At 50.0% G+C, this 20,433-nt stretch overlaps 1 protein-coding gene and 1 long non-coding RNA gene across 3 annotated transcripts in view; one reads left to right on the top strand and one right to left on the bottom strand.

The window, feature by feature from the left end:
- Positions 1-17,066, bottom strand: part of LOC124104198 (uncharacterized) — a 44,550-nt gene extending 27,484 nt beyond the window's left edge. The window contains exon 1 of one of the 2 annotated variants that reach the window (XR_006855378.2): positions 16,507-17,066. This is a non-coding gene — a long non-coding RNA (uncharacterized LOC124104198). The remainder of the gene's footprint in view (positions 1-16,506) is intronic. The other variant, XR_006855379.2, reaches the window with a different exon arrangement.
- Marchf10 (membrane associated ring-CH-type finger 10) overlaps positions 1-19,509 on the top strand; it is an 81,945-nt gene extending 62,436 nt beyond the window's left edge. Inside the window, exons 7-10 of the mRNA XM_046460924.2 lie at positions 132-241; positions 10,465-10,578; positions 15,642-15,684; positions 19,055-19,509. Of these exons, the coding sequence (XP_046316880.1) occupies positions 132-241; positions 10,465-10,578; positions 15,642-15,684; positions 19,055-19,107 (320 nt within the window). The 3' untranslated portion in view covers positions 19,108-19,509. The remainder of the gene's footprint in view (positions 1-131; positions 242-10,464; positions 10,579-15,641; positions 15,685-19,054) is intronic.
- The last annotated feature ends 924 nt before the right edge of the window (positions 19,510-20,433 follow it).

Genomic DNA, 20,433 nt, shown 5'->3' with positions numbered 1-20,433 from the left:
TAAATTTTCAACACAAACCAACCCAGCGTTGAGTGACAGATAATTGATCACGTGTGTGCGTGCATGCGCGCGTGCATGTTAAGAACACTTAAGATCTATTCTCTTACATAGAGTTCTTTATCTAATTCAAGGAGCAGATCTGGGTGCTTTGAAGACCTGTGAGATGTGTAAGCAAGGCCTGCTGATCAACCTGGATGACTTAAACCTGACGGAATTCTACCAGAAGCATCAGCAATCCCGGGTAAGAAACGCACCCACGCTACCTCCACAGACTACAGCAGGTTAGGGGTGCAGGAGGGGGAGAGACCCGCTTTCCCCGATCTAAGGAATGTAGAAGGCCTGTGTGTGACATGAGTCTGAGAATGTCCCTTTGGCTCACTTCTCTGAGAAGGGTCTGTCACTACATGTGAACGTTGGAGAGTTGGGAGGTGTTGGTCATCCTGGGTTGATGTCCACCTGCTGTCAGGGACAAAAGTAGGAAGCTATCAGCTCTAGTGACCAAGTGGACCCACAGGAAGAGCAAAACGTCTGGGCAAGCCCCACGCTCAAATCTGCTGAAGTCATTTAAGTTTAATAGCAACAAAAGAAAGGAAAAAAAAAATCAGGATGTTGGAGGAAATGGTCCCCAGTTAAATACCAAGTAACTGTGGACAATAAGGAACTGCTCCGCCTGAGGTTACTAAGCACGGAGTAAATGCTCACTGTGTGCTTTTGGGGAATAGGATGAGTGGAGAAAACACTTCTGGGGCATTTGGATTGTGTTTTGAATACTGCAAAAGTTAACCTCAGGTGGGAAGGCAATTTATACCCAAGAAAATCATCACCCAGTTCTCAAGCAAACAACCTCCCATTTAGAACTACACTCTCCAATATAGAAGCCACAAGCCACATGTGGCTAATGAGAAAGTGGTTGTAACATATGCTTGTAAGTGCTAAATACACACCAAATTTCAAAGAGTAACAAAAAATATAAAATATTATGTTGTTTTATATTAAATGTATATTGTATTAGTACATTTTTCAACATTGTAACAAAATGCCCAAGGCTAGACCACTTTAAAAAAAAAAATAGGCCATGCATGCCATGGCCCTTCCATGTGGGAACAAAGAATAGAGGTTTATTTAGCTCACTGTTCAAGGGCCCATATCTGGTGATGGCCTTGCTGGTAGATCCCTGACACAGAACATTGCATCATGTAACAGGAAGCACTCTGTTACTCTTATAAAGCCAACAGGATTCAATCATGGGGACTTCATCTAGGCAATCTTGTCTAATCCTAATGCCCTCCCAAAGGCCACACCCATAAGCATATAGTCAGATTAAATGTCCATCTTCTTAATGCTTCACAGTGTATCAGTTAACTTTCCATCACGATAATGAAATACCTGAGGCAATTAACTTACAGAGAGAAAAGGTCTATTTTGGCATGTGGTACTGGAGGTTCCAGCTTAAGATTGAGTGGCTTATTGCTTTGAGCCTCTAGCACAACATGAAAAGAGCATGTGGTGAAGCAAACTGTTCACCTCATGAGCCAGGAAGCAGAGGGGAAAAGAGGATGACACTAATGTCCCACAATTCTCTTCGATGCTCCCAGTGACCTGAGGAGCTCCCACGAGGCCCCACCTAACTCCTGAAGGTTCTATTACCTGCCAACCGTGCAAGCCTTTTACACATCCAAACCACAGCACTGAGGGCTAGATCTCAACATGTGAATCCTCAGGGGCAACACTGAGACCCTAACCGAATACAGCACACATCGCACCTCAAAGACTTTGCGTGATATAAGAAGCTTAGGAGTCACCGCTCTGTCCTGACGACAGGAAAAGCTGAACAAACTGGAAAATCAACAACTCTTCTTAGATACATAAGAAAAATGAGATCACAGGACAAACCACTGTCCCTAAAATTGGAGAGAGAATCACAACTTACCAGAGCAGAAGCTCACAAGCAGAAGCCTATGTGGGAACAGTGCTGGACACAGAGACCTGAACTGTAATTAGTGAATGCCGGATGCAGTGTGGACAGTCTGAGAGTCAGAAACTCCAAGGAAAACCAGTCATCAGGGTGTCCCCACAGTTTTTGTGAGTTTTATCTCCAGGAGCTTAATCAGGTTCTTGCAGTGAATATCAGAAAAAAAAAATCCCTTCACACTTCCGGCCGTGGGAGGGAGCAGTAGCCATGTCTGTATGCGCCAGATTGTACAAAAGTTATATGTTTTAGTCTGCTTGACATCACTATAACAAAATACCTGAGATAATTAACTTATAAAGAAAAAATACTTATTCTGGCTCATAGTTTTGAAGGTCCCAGACCAAGACAGGGTGGACCCACTGGTCTGGGCCTCTGGTAAGTGTGCTGGATGGTAATGGCAAGGAGCACCTGATGGAGCAAACTACTCACCTCATAACCAAGAAACAAAAAAAAATAGAAAGAGCCAAGGGTCCCACAGTCTCCTTCAAGAGAAGATCCCCGATGACCAAAGAATCTCTCACCAGGCCCCACCTCTTAAAAGTTCCATCTCCTCTCAGTAGCATCACCTTGGGGACCACATGGACTTTTGGGGGATAATCTACCTCCAAACCACAGTAGGATAACATATGTATAATGGAAATACCAAAAAAGAAGAGAGAAAGGAATAGATTATATCACTGAAGTAAGAGCAACTAAGAATTTCTCCCACCTTAATGTCAAGACATCAAACCAGGGGCTGGGGCTGGGGCTGGGGCTCAGCAGTAGCACACTTGCCTGGCATGTGTGAGGCACTGGGTTCGATTCTCAGCACCACGTATGAATAAATAATGAATAAATAAATAAAGGTCTACCAATAACTTTTAAAAAAAAGACACCAAACCAGAACTCCAAGAGTCTCAGAGAACACCAAGCAGGATAATTGTGAATAAATAAATTGTGATTTATCATATTTAAGATGGAAAAAAATCAAAGAGAAAGAAAAAAAAATCCTGCAAGAAGCTAAGAAGAAAAACTACCTCCCCTGTATAAAGCAAAGTTAAGATTCATATCCAACTTCCCAGAAAACAAGTAAGTAGAGCAAAATATTTAAAACATTGACCAACCTCGAATTCATAGGTTGCTTATCCTGGGATGATGTTTACCTGCTGGACAAGTGGTAATTCTATACCCTGCAAAACTATCCTTCAAAATTAAAGTAGACATTATCACCATATATATATATATATGTGTGTGTGTGTGTGTGATTACACTACAGGTGTGACTTTGCACCATGTTCAGGCAGAGGAAGGAGAAGTTGTGCTCTATTTGTGCACAATATGTCAAAATGCATTCCACTGTCATGAGTAACCAATTAGAACAAATTTTAAAATAAAATAAAATTTGAAATAAAATTGAAGTAGAAATAAAAACTTTTTCAAAGACTTAATACCCCAAAAGGATGTAAAATATCACAGATAACTGTAGATTACAGTCACGTGCTTCCTAATGACCTTTCAGTGATGAACAGCATATGGTGACGGTGCGTACCACGTAGCCCAGCTGTGCATGCTGTACCATCTAGGCTTGTGTACACCACTCTGCGACCATCACACAGCAATAAAATTGTCTACAAACATATTTCTCAGAATGCATCCCCAAAGTTAAGGAACACACAGCTGCAATTATACACTGAAATGATATTTTGGATATATTAAGTTAATAAAATACATGGCTGACATTAATTTCACTGATTTCCTTTTACTTGTTTAATGTGGTTACTCTAATTTTTCAGATTACCTATGTGGTTTGCATTGGTGCCTCACATTGTATTGTACTGGATGGTTCTGATCCAGAAGGTGCCTTGCACATAATAACCATCAATAACATTTATCTAATAAATATAGCCCTCTATTACCATTATAACTTAAAACTGCCCCCCTTATAACACGATTCCAAAAAAGTACTAACAATCATGACTGTAATGCACATGATTTTAAAACTATAAAACCACTGTTAACAACCAGAATGTCACCCCTCAGAGGGACTCACTTCAGCTTTTAGATTATTAGCCTGCTTCCAGACCTTCCTCTGCAAACATTTTGACAGCTGAATCAAAATAGTGTGCATGAGTCTGAGCAATTCTACAGTTTCTTTTTTTAAACCCTAAGGTGCTAGACAAAGGAACACAATTCTGATAAGAATAAAGGATATTGGAAGCTCTTAATAAGTCATGCTACATCAGCGTTGCAAAGACTGGGCCTCAGAAGTTTAGAGAAAGAAGAACAGAAAGAAAAAGGGGGGAAGGAAGGAAGGATCAGAGGGACAGAGGCGGGGAGGAAGGAGAAAGAATTTCTTGAAAAATACATTCAGCATTTTGAGGCCTGAGACTCTCCCATCACTCCTAACCCCAAACATGAAGGTCTGACACGAGAAGCAAAGTAACTCACACTTTGGAATGTTGAGTCAGAACACTGAAAGGAACCAGGCTTGCTGAGCGCCAGCCAGAGTGTAGACAGGCTCTTCTCAAAAAGTAGATCATTCCAGAAAGTAAGCCCCACTTACTACCTGAGAAGGAGGATATGCCCAGGTAAGGCTGGTCCCCCAGGACACTATTAGGATGCTCTCTAGACATCACAGACCCTGTGTAGCCCGGGAATGCCTTGTCTAGTAAAGACCTCTTTGGGTCCCAAGCCTTTCACGTTGTTCTTCCTGCCAAACTGCTGCTACCATGCCACCTTGGCTTACCAGTGATCTTTGTAGGATTGACCCAATAATAGAAAAATTCTCCAGTTGTCTTAAAAATGTTTGCACTCCCATGTAGCCTGAGGAAGCCTGTCCTGCTGAAAAGCTTGCCAGTTCTGACTAAGATCGGAACCTGAATCCTATTCCCTTCCCTAAAGGTGCTGGGTGAACTTGGGGAAGCTATGTCCGTTCCCTGGGCCTCAGCTCTCCCGCCCATCTGTGGGGAATGGGAGATAATTCCTACCTTGCAGGGATGGGTGTAAGAAAAGACTTGAGCCCCTAACAGAATGACGCAGTGCCAGCACAGAGAAGGCTCAAAGGGAATGGGAACCACCATTCAAAGCCACAGAGACACCCAACTTCTTTGGCACAAAGGACTAAAGTAGAATCCATCTCCATCATGGAACAATCCAAACCTACTGGCCCACACAGGGGTCATGCCCAGGCCCTCCAGCTCACTGTTTCCCCCAAGTGGAGATTCTAGAAAGATCTGAAAGCAACTGTCTTTGCGGGGTCTGGGCAGGGAGGGGGCGCAGGCACACTCAAAGGCGTTGAGTGATGAGAGCTGAACAAAGGGCAAAAATGGGGACAAGGACCAGCCGTGAGGCCACCGGGCCTGAAGTGAGGAGGGGTGCTTACCAGGGCCAGGATGGCTGTCCAGTAGAGGAGAGCGGTGGCGGCCAGACCACTGCCCACAGCAAGGGAACAGGAGGAGAAAACACCCCGGGCCCTCGCTCCTCCGCCCCCTGGTCTCCTGCCAGCCGAACCCACTGGCCAAACCCAGTGGGAAACCAGAGGGCGAGGGAGCCCAGCCCTGCAGTCCACGGGGTCAGCCTGCAGGCCACAGTGCCGGCTGGAAAGTGGCTCTGGAGGGGAGAGTGGAAAACGTCCAGCATGGTCATTACGCCACGTGGAAGCAGAAAAGCTTTTAAAACCAGTTTGGGTGAGAACTTGACAGGTCATCAAAGCCTTCTGGAAACGCCCTCCATTATGATCACGGTGGGAAGGTGCTGCAGACCCACCCTGCGGAGGACGGCAGGGCTCACACTTTCACAGCACTTGTGCCTGTTCCTTCCCGTGGCCTGTTGTGAAGGTAACAGCGTCTGCTTGCTACAGGTCGGAGCTAAACTTGAGACACAAGCGAAGTGCAACTCAGGAGAGTCCAGAACCCTCCACCCGGACCAGGACTGTGGTCTAACACACAGCTACCCACGGAGCCACGGACCTCGGCCTGTGCCTCAGAAATGAGCTCAGAAATGGCAGGCCCTCTGACGGGACCAGCCCCGCGGGGGTGGCCCCCAGGGGGCCGTGGATTGATCTGTGTCCCCATGTTCCTGTGCCTCTGAGGGCCTGGTTCCTTTTCCCATCCAGGCCATGGCTCCTGCAGGCCTCTCAGCCACCCTCCGTGCTGGTCACTCCAGGTTCCCTTCCGGAGAAGTGGGGTAACTGGTGCCAAACCTAGCTATACAAAGATAGGGACAAAACCAAAACCAGAACAGGTCCACTGGCTTCAGCCCAGCCTGGCTCTCCCTTGACCTCAACTAAGTAGCCCACGAGCTTCTTTTATCTTATGCATTTCCTATTTAAATGTTTTCTTTTGCTTTTGATTACAATAATCATGCAAAAATCTCCCATAGTTCACCTCCCCAGATAACAGCTTTTAACTGTTAGCTGCAGGTCTTTTTTTTTTTTCCCTTATTAAAATGCCACTGCCCAGGCTCAACCCAAGATTCTGATTTGATTGACGTGGCATGGGGCCAAGTATCAATTTTTTAAATTGTGCCAAAATACACATAACATGAGACTTTAGCCAACTGTTTTAAAAGTTATTGAAGCCCCACATAATGGTGCTCACTGTAATCCCAGATATTTGGGAAGCCATAGCAGGAGGATTGCAAGTCTGGGGCCAGCCTGGGCAATTTAAGTGAGATCGGGATCTCAAAATAAAAAATAGAAAGGGCTGGGAGTGTGACTTTACCACTAAGTACCTCTGGGTTCAGTTCCCAACACTACAATAAATAAATAAATGGCATTTATTGAACACCTACTATATGTCAAACATGGGGCTGCAGATACTGGGCAGTCCAAAGCCAACCCAGTCACTTCTTCCTAATGAGAAAGTCCACAGTAGCAATAAACACGATAGGGGAGGGTCAGAACAAGGGACCGGCAAAATCTAGGTTTTGCTCCCATTGTTCCATCCACATATGTATTTATTGAGCACACGCTACGCACCAGGCACTGTGAGTAGAGGTGACAACAAGATATGGGCCCCACCCTCACACACCTCAATCCCAGACCACGTGCCTGGGAAGCCTATGTTGAATTCTTGCCTCTGGGGGATATTTTGTTTTGTAAAATGCCCCAACCACCTGTGTCAGCTCAATTTACATAATGCCTAGGGCAAATGGGCAGAGGTTACTATCCCCCCTTATAAGTGGAGTCACTCTGGCCTCACACAGTTAAAACTCTTTGCCCTGCATCACAGTGTTTGGTGACGTCAGTCTGCCCACCTGCCCGGCAGCACTGTCGGGGCCTTGCCCGCTGGGCCCTGGAGATGAGCTCCCCGCTGCCTCTGTTCTGCGGCACAGGAGGGTCTCAAGGGCCTCCAGCTGTGGTTGTTTTGAAGCACAGGCCTGGCCTTGCTCCATCTCAGTCAAAGACAGATGTCCTCGGACACATGCAGGCACCTAATCACCCTTAGACCTGGGAGCATCTCCAGAACATATTTGGAGATTTGACAAAATGTCCAGCCAGGCTGTCAGGCTCTTCGAGGGCACTGCCTGGGCACTGAAAGTTCCCCTGGGTAGCAAGCCTGTTGGACAAACGGAGGGTAAAGAAAATGAAGGGTGGGAAGAGAAGAAAAGAAAGAAAATCAGCTGCTTGGTGGGCCTTGCTGTCCAGAGCTTGCGTCCACGGCTTCAACTGCCTTCTCCTTTCCCCATGTCCCCACCCCCTCCTGCCACTCCCAGACGCTTCAGGCTGGTGACAAAGGGAAGGCCACGTGGGAACCAGAGCGCGATGTGATTGGGTCAAGTGGAGAGTGGATCAGGAGTAGTTCCAATAAATTACGTTCCAAAATCTATTTCATTTGCTGATTGAATGCCACCGAGCTCTCAGTCAACAGGTCCCTCCCACTTGTGGCTTGGGAGTGGAAAGGATGCCTCTGGGTTGCCTACCAAGCCAGCTCCAATTGGCCGGCCCAGCCGTGTCAGCATCGCAAGCTCTGCAAAGGGCTCACGTAAAGAGGAGCCGCGAGATTTATGGCACCACGCGACAGGTTCCCTCCCACAGAATAGAGAAGAGACACAATCTGCTAGAAGTGACTTTTCAAATTATCTGCAGAAAACATTAGTGGATATTTTCCCATCTGCATGCCTGCAGGCCTTATTGAGTCATAAAAAGTAAATGATTTCCCTGAATGCTTTGACAAACCTGATAGTTCCAAGCCATTTTCTAGCTGATTGATTTGCCATTATGCATCAGCGTGTCTCTACGCAGAGGGCTCCCTGGCAAAGACGGGGCTGGACAGAAAGCCCTCATTCCCTCACAGGAGGCCAGGGCCAGGAGAGCCAGCAGGGGACAAGGTAAAGGAGCTGAAAGGCCTGGCAGGAAGGCTTCCCAGAGGAGGTGGCTTTGGAGACCATCCTGAAAGGAGGCAGCAGGTACCTGCTCTTAGGGAAGGTGGGAGGAGGCATGGGAAACAGAAAAGTGAAAACAAGCAATTTGCTGTCTGCCTACTCAAGGCCAAGGTCAACAGAGCCCAGAAAACAACCAAGGCTAAAAATAGAAGTCTAACTGCTAAGGACAGGCTGGCTTGAGCCTTTTAAGACGGGCCCATAGGATGCTGGAGAAGCTTTGGGCAGTGACCTTGAGGCCAGTTGGCACCAAGATCCGGAGTTGGCCTGATTCAGAAGGAAGAGCACATGGATCCTTGCTCAACTTCCGCACCTTTCCTGGCCGCTGTTTGGTCCTGGAAGAGGTGTGTTCTGCCCCAACTTCCTGAGCCGCCCTTGATCTAATAGGAACAGGAAGATGGGCCTGGCTGTGACAGGAAGGAGGCACCCTGCAGTGGTCATGTGTCAGGTCCACACTGTGCTACCCTACGCACCCAGAGTCACAGTTCTGAAGGGTGACGTGAAGGGCTGGCTCCCTGTGGGGCACTTTAGCCCTCCAGGACTGGGCGACGTCCTGAACTCAGCCTGGCCCATCCAGAGACCCCCGACTCATGGGACTTAGCATAAGGATGATGAGGGATTAAAGGACCTTCCCCTCATTTCCTCCCAAAGTAGGAATCCTCCCTTACTGACCCACTGACTTATCCGAGGGGAAGGTCCAAGGACAGGGGCGCTGTGGCCTAATGGCTCCACCTTGCTAGGCAGCACCTGCTTCAAGCTCCAGGGAAAAAGCAGAAATGGGCAAGGGGCATGGCTCGTGGTAGAGCACTGTGTAATAGGCCCAGGGCCTTGGATTCCATCCCAGGACCAAAGTAAGTGAATAAATAAATAACAAGTGCAAGATGTGGTATCCAGAATAAAGACACATGTTTACGAGTCAGGGAGTAAAGGAACAAATGAAGTTCATCAGGAAAGCTTCCACAGGAGGTGACATTTGCAACAGCTGTGTAAGGAAGTTCTAGACATGGCCAGGCAGGAGAGTGGCATCAAAATAGACACATGAAAGTGACCGACGAAAGAAAGCTCAAGCAAAGGCCCTGAGGTGAGGTCCCCAATGCTACCTAAGATCCTGCCTGGACACACCTGGGGATTAGGTAAGCAGCTGGCGGAAGGGGACCGTGGCCAGGGATGCCACTTGGTGGCAAGTGCAAGGCCCTGAGTTCAATCCCTAGCATGGCAAAAAAAATAGACAACCTGATTGTAAAGGGAGAGATGAACAGAACTGAGGTGTGGGGCTCTTTCTCTGGGCAAAAGAGGATCTAGGAAAACCAAGCTTCCCAGAGGCATCTGTGTCCCAGATTGTCCCGCAGTGAAGTTGGCACTTCTAAGACACATCTCGTCCTGTTTACTCCTGTGCTCAAAGACACCAGCAGTTCCCCCACACGCAGCATCACGTCCACACTGCTCACGTCTGCCCAGTGTGGTCCACACCTCACCATCTCCCAGCCCGTGCCAAAAAAATTTTTTTTTTTAAATTTCAAAGCAGACGCCCGCCCCATGTGCTCCAGCCACACTACACAGGAGGGAATTTCGCTCACCACACGCTCCTCTGCTGGCTTTCAGGGTCTCTGTCCAGAAGGCCTAACAGCCCCCCTAGGCACTTGTCCTTTAAGGACTGTCAAAGGCCACCTTCTCCAAGAAGCCCTCCCCCAGCTCACAGTCACCAGTCTCTCTTCCTCCTTTCATCTCCATTGTGACACCAGGCACGGGTGGCTGCTATCAGAGCTGTTTGTGACTGAGGCTCTCTCCTCCGCATCAGGTGACCAGCTCCCAGCAGGGAGCTCTGAGACCTCCTGCCCTCTGCTCCCCACAACTCCAGACACAAAGCTTTGCGCTCATGACTGCTTGTATCTATGGGGTGGGATGGAGCCTGCCAAATGGAGCTTTCTCAGTACCTCGTCCATGAAGTAGTACAGAACTCCACCCCGGCTGCCTCCGGCTCCATCCCCTGCTCCCCAAGGGTGGTCCTTGCTTTGGAACTTGGGCTCTAGTCACACTTCTTGTCAGCTCTAGGTCTTGCTCCTCCCCCCCCCGCCCCCATTGAGATCATGAATACCTTGTAGACGGATGACGAGCTTCCTTTTCCATATTTAGGCACAAAATGAGCTGATGAATTCAGGCTTATACCTGGTGCTGCTGCTTCACCTGTATGAGCAGCGGTTTGCAGAACTCATGAGACTCAATTACAGCCGGGTCTCAAGGGAGAGGGTAAGTCTGGTCCCGAACCCGCACTGTCTCCTGTGGCCTAAAAAACTCCGTGGTGTGTTTATTAGATGTGCGTCTGTTGAGGTCCTCACGGTCACTTGGTAAGATATGGGACTCTGGTCAGGACCGAGATTAGAGCTGCTAAGTGTATCTACAGTGACCCTCTTTATGAAAAGTGATACAATATAGTGATTAAGTGGTCATTAGTGATCATATAAGAAAGTATGTCCCCCAAAATAGAGGCCAGCAATGATGTGGGGGCTGGATGTGCACTGTGTGAGCGTGCCCACTGCCCAAGCACGGAGGACCTGTGAAAAAGAGGGCTCTTCCCCACAGGAGATCTGGTTAGCCATAGACTGTAAGAGGACCTCACTTCCTGATTTGCTTTGGATCCCTGGGTACATTATACCAGCACGTGTGTGTGTGTGTGTGTGTGTGTGTGTACCTGCAGGCACCTGCTGAAGGAGAAAGGATACCAAGAAATAAAGATGCTGGTGTGACTCCATCAGAGGCATGGCCATGTATTTACCAGGCATGGTCATCTGTGGCCACCCTTCCTTTAACAAGAAGCCCAGGGTCCTCCAGGTGGCCAGGTGATATGGAGGGAGAGGCCTGCTCTACTACTAACTCTGTGGCTTGGCCTTTGCAAAGTCAACCACGGGCTGACCTCTGAAGTGTCCTAGAACACTTAGTCATTGTCAGGTCAGCACCTTGGGTCCCAGGAGCCTGCCCTCTTCATCAAATGGCTGGCTGTGGCCAGGCCAGGCAGGAGACAGGCCAGGGGCACCGTCCTTTCCTTAGGTCATGCCAGGGGCGGCTGTGTTCTTGGTGTTTTGGATTCCCAGGACAACACTTGAAGCTCGGATCCTGACCTCTGCTCACGTCAGAAGGTCATGATAAGAAGGTCAGCCAGAGTGGCAGTGGACAAGGCACAGACAGTGCCATGAGGCCAACTTAGTGCTCTCCCATCTATCCCATGTGCCTCTCTTCCTCCTTAATTTCTTTTCCTTCTTTCTTTCTTTATTTTTCTTCCTCTCTCCTCCTCCTCATCCTTCTTTCTCAAGTGGACAGGAGGCATCTGCCACACCAGTTATGCCTAGAGACCCAAGCCCTGTGATCCCAGGTGTGGCTTACATGACCTCAGGTGTGGGCTACTGTGATCTGTTGGGAGTCACCCCTATTAAAAATACCAGATTCGAGCCATCTGTCATACACATTCTAGATTCGTTCCTGCTTTAAACACTGAGCTCTCAAGTAAGCAAACAGGCTGGGTCTCTGCCAACATATCTTCTCAGGAATCTCACCCTCTTTTTGACCTAGGCCTGTCCTTCCTTAACCCTTCCATGGTTTTAACGGTAACATAAATTCCTCAGAGAAATACATTTTTTTAGAAAAGGAAAGTACAGGAAGCAGGAAACGATCCTTTGTTAACATTTCTGTAACCTCATTTTCGTGATTCCACATCTTTTTAATGAACTTTTTATTGCACACTGAGCTTCGAGGCAGCCAGGGTTGTCATAGGTCATGGACGGTCCCTGCATCAGTGAGCCAAAGTGGTGGACATCAGCCACCCAACTGCGCCAAAGCAAAACACGAAGTCAAATGGTACCACCCAACAGATGAACACCAAGGCCCAAGAGCACTGATGCTAAGGAACCTTCCATTAAAGCCATTCTGTGGAAGGCCCTCGTTACCCCAGGAGCAAGGAGGGACCAGGGTATAAAGAAGCAGAAAGAGCCAGGCAGCACTCCCCTCTCACCACCAGCTCACGGTTAACCTGAGAAACCCTGAGACAGACCCCCCCTTCAATCATCCAGCAAGAACTGGTATGAACCACCCATTAGGAGGCAGCCGCAAGGAAGCAAGAAACCAATGGATTTTGTCATATTCACCACACTCTTTTGAATTTTGGCCTTGGTATTTTCCTGTAGAAGATACTCAGAATCCAAGGGTAACATTTAGGAAAAGAGAGGTACAAAGCCGGGAGAGAAACCCTCCTGCCTGTTCTTTTACCTGCCAGAACCAGAGAATTGGGCTTCTTAACTATCTCATTAAGAGTCCTGGTGACCTGAGTGTTAATTGTAGCGATGGCTCTTTCCCTGCTCTGACATGCCCTGCCCTGCACCAGGGGAGAATATGGGCTCAGAGAATAAGGATGGCAGCCATGATGCCACAACCGTTCCTTTCTTTGAGGAGTTTATGAACAAGCTGGGAGACAAGACTCACATGTTTATAAAGACATAAAATAACTGAAAAGGAGTAACTGAGCAAGAGAACCAGGGGCCCAGCGAATTCCTAGAGGCTGTAAAGTTGACAAGACAGCATCTCTCTGGCTGGGGCTTCCTCGGCATCCAACAATTCTGTTAATCATCTCTCTTCTCAATGAGGATGTGAGATATTTGAAGACAAAGCCAGGACTTCTACACCTGTCTCTCTTGCTGAGTACAGGCTTTGTCACAGTTGACTGCTGACCATGTCCACAACACTATGGATTCCAGGAACACTGGGTGATTACAAATGTGCCAAAGAAAGAAGTGGTGTGTTTCGGTTGGGGTCTCATTGACCACTTGGGCACAGTCTCTTATGTCTTCTATATCCCACAGAAGTGCTTAGAAAATGCCTGGTACATGATAGGTTCTAAAAAAAAAAAAAAATGAACCTAGGGGCACTCAACCACTGAGTGCCACATTCCCTGCACTTTTTTTTTTTTTTTAATTTAGAGACAGGGTCTCTGAGTTGCTTAGTGCCTTGCTAAGTTGCTGAGGCTGGCTTTGAACTCATGATCCTCCTGCCTCAGCCTCCTGAGCCATTGGGATTATAGGCATGCACCACTGTGCCCAGCGCTCAATAACTTTTTAATGCACAATGAATCAGAACCTACTTCTTCCAGGGAGCGAGTCCAGAATCATATTTTTAGAGAAAGTGATAATACAAATTCCTAGAGAGAATAGTACTCTAGGTAAAGGAACACTCCAATATCAAGGTATATTCATTAATTCTGCATACTTACTCTATGCCTGGTTCTAAATTAGATGCTGAGAATACAGAGATAAGACCCTCCTTGCCTATAAGGCACTCAGCGTCTAAAGACAGAGAAACACACCTCAAACTGTGCCTGGCTCATGATAGAAGACTGAGCTGGAGGAGGAGGAACTCAGTGCAGAGCAGAGTTAGCTGCAGTGAAGGGCTGTCATCTCCACCCACCTCCTTCCACCTTTTCTCTGAGACAGAGTCTCCAGCCAGGCTCTTCAGGGACACCAGCCAGTGTTTGGGAGGCCTTATTTCTAATCCTTCAGGTCACAGCCTCTGCCAGCAGTCTGCCCTGCTCTGGGAGCCTGGTGGCAATGCTGCTTCTGTTACTTCTCGAGTCAACTGATCAATATATAGACTAAATCTTTGCACGGATGGCAGATGGACAATGGGTGAGGAAGGAGAGGGTACTCTGTGCCAAGGAATATGCCAAGGCAAAGAAAAGTCAAGGAGTTGTGTGGCCAGGGCAGGCAGAAAGTGGCCCAAGGTGTGGGCAGAGAGCCTGTCAGGAAGAGTCTGGGTATGGCTCTGGCGGCTACGGAACAGTTCCCAGCCTGGGACTGACAGGCCAGGAGACAGGGATGTTTGATAACTGCAGGAGCCACATGGAGGGTGGGCAGGATGGTGGGGGAAGAGACCACCTGGGCAGCTGTTGCAATGGCACAGGGGATTGGAGGGCCACATGGGGGGTATGGGAGAAGGGCTTGGGGGGGTATGGGGAGAGGGGAGGCTGAAGGCACTGATGTTATTCTCTGCACATGCCCAGTGGGAGGCTGGCCTTTCCTCACTTGGGATGTCCTGGAAGGAGCACTGCCAGGATACACAAGTGCCTAGCAGCCTCTTTCCCTTCCACACCCACATGGAGCCTCCCAGTATTCTCCCTTAGAGTATTCTCCCTTAGAGACCCCTGTTGGGGCTTCCTCCTTGCCTGGGTCTCATCTCCATCTGATTATTCCAGTGTCTTCTGAAGAAAGCACATCCCTTCGTCTTCTGTTAATGGTGACAAAGCCAGGCTAGGTGGCAGGGGAGGGGAGCATGGTGCCTGGGAGGCAGGTAGGGTGTGGAAATAACCCTCAGATCCCATTGGTCCATTCATGGCCCTTCCCCATTCCCACAGTTTCTACAAAACCAGAAACTCTTACCCTAAGGGACCAAATCTACCCAGAATATGAGAAGCCCAGGTTTGGCCCACAGTCAGGAAATCTTCCTGCTCACCAAGATGAACTTTTGTGGTGGAGTGTGAGGGTTGGTTAGCTAGACACATTCACCTGGCGAAGGCAACCAGAAGATGGAGGCCAAGGTCAGCACGATCCTGGTGTATAATTTACCAGGTAACCAGGACCCATTATCCTGGATGAAATTCCATCCTTCTCCTGCCCCTCCCCCCCTGCATGGGCACAGGGACTAGGGCTGCCTCAACACTGGCCACGCAGTTGCCCAGTAACAGTGTCCAGCACCCCTTGTTTTGTCCCCAGCCTGTCACAAAGCCCCTCTTCTTCCAGGGGAAGAGCACCAGCCCCTTCTGCCTTGGAGCCCACATCCCTGCAGGCTGGCACAATGGGCTCCCACGGAGTAAACAGTGTTTCTTATTGTGGCATAAAATGCCATAAAGTCAGAACAAAGAGAGAGCCCAGGGCCTTGATGGGTCTGCTGCTTCCTGTGAGCAGATAATGCAACCGATTGTTTAAAAGCCAGTGGTGAGGCAAGTGGCCAGTGAGTACAGCCTTCACCCCCACAGCCTATTCGGCCCATCAGGGAGGGATTCTGCTATTCAGATCAATCACTGAAAGGAAGCAAGTCTGGCCACACCGCCAAATTTAGAAGCCCTGAAACAGCAAAGGTGACTCAGGTTATTGCTGCAGCTATGGGACTCGCTATGCTGAGTATGGACACTGCCCTCAGTACCTGTGCCCGTTCCGTGCCCCTTTAAGGTGATGTAAGAGGTTTCTAGAACATTCTCGAGATTAGGGAACTGTACATCTGTTCACAATTGCATTAGAAAAACAATTCATTTCTCATTGTCTTCTTTCTCCTAGTTGACAAGAAATTACCCACAACCCAGACCGGAAGAAAATGAAAGTAGGTTTGGGGGTCAGTCCTGCCATTTTGAGGGTGTTGGCTAAATTACTCCTTTTCTGTTACTGTGTGGAACGTAATCCTATGGAAGGAAGTCATGACCACCACCCAGAGGCAAAAATAACACTGTAAAGCTTGGGAAAGTCACTGCAGCTAACAGGAAGGCGAGTCCAAGTATGCTGGATGCAGAGCAGATAAGAATTTTAATTCATCCTGAAAGCAAGGAGAAGGGTCAACAAAGGGGCAGAGGGTATCAGCAGGCAGAAGATAAGGTTTTTTTTTTTTTCCTTTTCCTTGCTGGGATTCTCCAGCATCCAGCACTTGGTGAGCTGGAGGAGTGTGGGGGGGGGGGGGGGTCTGTCAGGATCCTGTCTGGAATTTTTCTTCCCAAACCCTGAAGTGGGGACTGTTTGACCATTACCAAAAGGAACTGCATTCAAAACAAGCAAGGGCTTGATTGGATTCTCTCACCATTCGGCCCAATTCAGTGGGTCTGCTGGATTCAGAACAAAGCAAACACGTCTGAGAAAAGTCTCTGAAAGGCAGAGATCTCCAAGCATGTCCAGAAAAGTCTCCTCACTGTTCCTTATTTCATTCTGGACTGGAGAAAATGTGCTTAATTAAAGCAGGGGGGGCTCAAAGTCAGACTCAGGAAGAACTTCTCTATCAGGAGGGAGAATAAACACTGCAGTGAATTGAGGTGGGTGTGACTATTGGATCCCCAGGAGGTTCTCTGGGTGTGAAATCTTAAAACTACCTGCCTGGAAAGGTTTAGAACAGTGGCTCCTCTGCTGGCTTTGCCATCAGAATCACCGGGGCACTTACCCAAAACACAGATCCCCCGGGCCCTCCGGCGATGGGGCGGGGCCCTGCAATGTCTCTTTCAGGCACAGACCCCGGTGACTCTGATGCAGCTGGCCACGGGGATGTTTTAGATAACCCCACAAGACCCGCCCAGGCAGCTCAGCTCTCCCCAGGGTGGGACCCAGCCTGCGACCCGAAAGAGCCAATTTGTCATTCGGGGCACGCAGTCCCGGGGAGCCGAGCTGACCGTTTCCCGAGGCCGGGGAGGGCCCTTCCTTGCATTCACAAAAGGAGCCCACCGAGCCAGAGTCCCCGCGCGTCCGCGGAGTCCCGCGAGCCGGCCAGGGGCCCAGCGCCCCCTCCAGCTCGCGAGGTCCGGGGGACGCTCCGGGGGGCCGCCCTCAGACCCGGCCTGGTCGCCTGGGCGGGCAGCCAGGAAGGGAGCGGTGAGGTCTTTCAAGGACCTTTGTGTCGCCGCAGCACGCACCACCTCCGGGGGAAAACGCCTCTGCGCCTCGGCTGGTCGCCCCGCGGGTGCTCAGCTTGGCCCAGGCGAGAGCCACCGAGCCCCAGCGCAGCGGGCAGGGAGGACCGCAGGCCCCGGCGCCGCGCCCAGCTGCGCCCCCTCCCCAGCCCCGCCCGGAGGCGCCCGCGGCTCTTCCCGGCTCCGGGAACCTGCGGCGCGGGGCGCGCCCCGGAGGGTTCGGGTGGGCAGGGGCGCCCTCTAGTGCCCCGCGCGGGCTGCGGCAACCTGCCGCCCTGGCAGCCGCCGAGCCGCCCAGTCTGCTCCTCCAGCCATCCTGGCCGGGGCTTGGGGACCGGGAAGTGGCACCCTGGCCTCGAAGGCCAGGCCTCACGGAGGCTACCGTTTCTGGAGGGCAGAAGAGCATCCTTAGTAGGCGCTGCTGGAAAGGCCGTCTCCACGGAGCGGAAGGAGGGCCCCCTTCTATCCTCCCTGCTGCTCTGAGGCAGATGGTCCCACTGATCAGCCCCAACTCTTGCCATCTTTTTCTGTGAACTAGAAGCAGCTTTAGGATCCCCACCATCACTTCCCGCCGGTCCTATCCCCAATGTGGGGGCAGCCAGTTATCCCCTGGAAACAGATTCTGGTCCTCCCCACCTGCCCTGTCCTCCCCACCTGCCCCAGTGCTGCAGTGTCTCCGGGCACAGTGCAGGCAGAGAAAAAAGCCCTGCACTGAGAGGGACCCTGGCAAGCTGGCCAGTGGCTGCCTTTGCCTGGCTTCACACCAGAGCCATTATCAAGACAAAAACCCAGACAGCCTGAGACAGAGCCAGAGGCCTCCAGCCGTCCTTCTGGGCCACCTTTTTTTTTCCCTGTCCCCCCCACCCCCACCCAAAGCTGGCATGACTCACCTGGTCACGGGCACTTTGTTAATATGGGCTGCCAGCACTGAGTCACAGCTGTGACCTGCCACCCCAGCTCAGTTCAGGTAAACAGGGAGGGAAAGGCAAAACATCAGGGCACACCAGGTGGCACAACAAGTGCCAGCTTCCTGGTGGCTCTGTGGTGCCTACTGGGCACCCTTTGCTGAACTTGGGAACCAAAGCCCTAAATGGCACCAAGGTAAGAGAGAGTCCCTGGAGAGAGTCCCTGGATATGCATGCCAACTTGTCACACAACTTTGTGACCCATCCCCCTAACAACACTTTCTAGCTGGCAAAAATGACTGTCACCATAGCCAAGACCAAGGCCCTGGAGGGGAACAAAGACTACCTGTTGATATCCAGACAGGTGAGGACAGGACTGGGACAGGCATGAGGCCAACGGCTGGGCCAGAGCAGCCTCCCTCTTGCTCTCCCCCAAACACAAGCCAAGAAGCACAGAATGGGTGAGGAACTGGGCACCTTGTGGAGTGGGGGCTTCCATTAGGTGAAATGTAGCACTGAGAGGGTCCTGGTAAGGATGGGGGATGTCACTTGCCCCCAACTCTCTTCCCTTCTTCATCAGTCAGAAACCTTTCTCAATAGTGTTTTTCAAGGTGAAAAGAAATACACTGAGAACAAGATTTCCCCAATAATAAGGAGAGCCCCTCACTCTTCCTGCTCCTCTGGAACTCTACTGCCACCCCAATGCCTCTGTGCCTTCCACCCTCCTGTTATGTGTTCTTCTGCCTCGCCATTGACCCAAAAAGACATCTTAGAAGCCCAACTCAATCTCTCCACCTCCCTGTCACCTCCACTGCTAGGCAATAGAGATTGATGTGGGGACATTATTCTGAGAGGAGGCAAAGTCTCTTCCAGCTATTTGGCCTGCACACGTTAGTGTACCAAGCAGTGCCGGGATGCAGGGATGACTGAGTTGCATTCACTGAGTGGCTTACAGTGCGGCTTGCCCTTGTCCAGCTGGAAGCCCTATAGGTCAGACTGGGGATTCCCCAGCCCCAGACTACAAATGTCTGTCCCCAGACTGTTCCAGGCATGGTAGCCATGTGTGTGACTGGCCATTGGGCCAGAGTGGAAGAATGAAGGGCAGCAATGCCATGCCCTTTCAAGGCAGATCCCACAGTCTGCTGTGGCCTATGGCCTGAGAGATCTTCTTGTTTTGTAGATTCCGAGTTGGGAGATGGAAATGAAAGCGTTTATCCAAGCCGGGTCATCTAGCAAGGAAGCTGGCCGTGGAGCTCAGCAGAGACCTCTCCACTCAACAGCCCCTTCTGTGCCCCCACATGTCTCCCTCCCTCCTCCTCCTTACTGAAATTGAAACCAATGTGTTCCAAGTTACCATTTGTACCTTGTGCCACTCTCTCCCTGGGGTCTGGCTTGAACATCCCAGGCAGCAACAGGAACCAGACGAGTCCCAGACAGCACAGGTCAGGCACCCTGGGGCTGTTGAGCACCTGGCAGGCTGTCCTGCTACTGCCCCTCAGCCCAGAAGCCCAAGGGGACCCAATGGCCCTGGCAGGCCCAGCAGACTGGGATCCCACTGCCGAGGCGCCTGTTCATGCCTCGCTCCTCCCCAAGTGGGACGGAGCTGTGCATTCAGTAAACTGACTTTATTCTCCCGTCCTGTTTCATACTTATTTTCCTCCATGGATAAAGACTGAAGTTCTCTAGGGAGAAGGTGAAGGAGAGGGAGAGGGGAAGCACATCTCTCACCCCACCTGACTTTCACTTCTGCTTGCTGGCTGCCACCGTGGGGGATGACACATCCCGGGCCTCCTTGGGCTGGGGCAGGCTAGTGCACCCTTGGAACCTGCTGGGTGTGTGGACTCCATGCTTCTCTCCTAATTGCATCTAGGGGCACAAAGACTAAGTCAAGAGGGGGTCAGTGAGGAAATTGTGTCTGTCTGTGTAAGAGAAAAGATAGGTCAAAAAATATTTAAAATGGAGGAAACATAAGTATAACCCATACAAACATGTTATGCTAAGTGAAAGAAGCTAGGCACAAAGGACCACATCTTCTATGATTCCATTTACATGCAATTTCTAGAAAAGTCTCTGGGGACTAGGAAAGAAAAAGGGACTGACAGTAGATGGGCCAGCCAGGACTTTGGGATGATAAAAGTGTCACAAAGCTGGTTTGTGGTGATGTTTACACAGCTGGACAAATTTGTTCAAGCTCATTGAACTGCACACGTACGATGGGAGGACTTGATGGCATAATTGTGTGTCTATAAATTTTCTGAAAAATAGAGGAAAAGCCAGAAAAGGAGTCCAGAGGGAGGAGGCTGCAAGTTCAAGACCAGCCTCCACAAATTAGTGAGATCCCGTCTCAAAATAAAAAGGGAGGGTGATGTAGCTCTGTGGTTGAGTGTCCCTGGGTCAACCCCCAGTACTTTGGGAAAGAAAAGGGGTAGAGGAAAGACTACATGTTTAAAACTTAAGTTTTATAGCCAAGAGGGGGGGCAGGTTCCAGTAGTCCCAGTTACTCAGGAGGCTGGTGAGAGAGGATCACTTCAGCCCAGGAGTTCAGGTCCAGCCAGGCAA

The sequence above is a fragment of the Marmota monax genome, unplaced genomic scaffold, assembly GCF_021218885.2.
Source record: "Marmota monax isolate L192 unplaced genomic scaffold, Marmota_monax_Labrador192_F-V1.1 WCK01_AAM20220418_F8-fsc00319, whole genome shotgun sequence".
NCBI lineage: Eukaryota > Metazoa > Chordata > Mammalia > Rodentia > Sciuridae > Marmota > Marmota monax.
The sequence above is the reverse complement of the archived record's forward strand: the minus strand, read 5'-3'. Positions and strand labels throughout refer to the sequence as shown.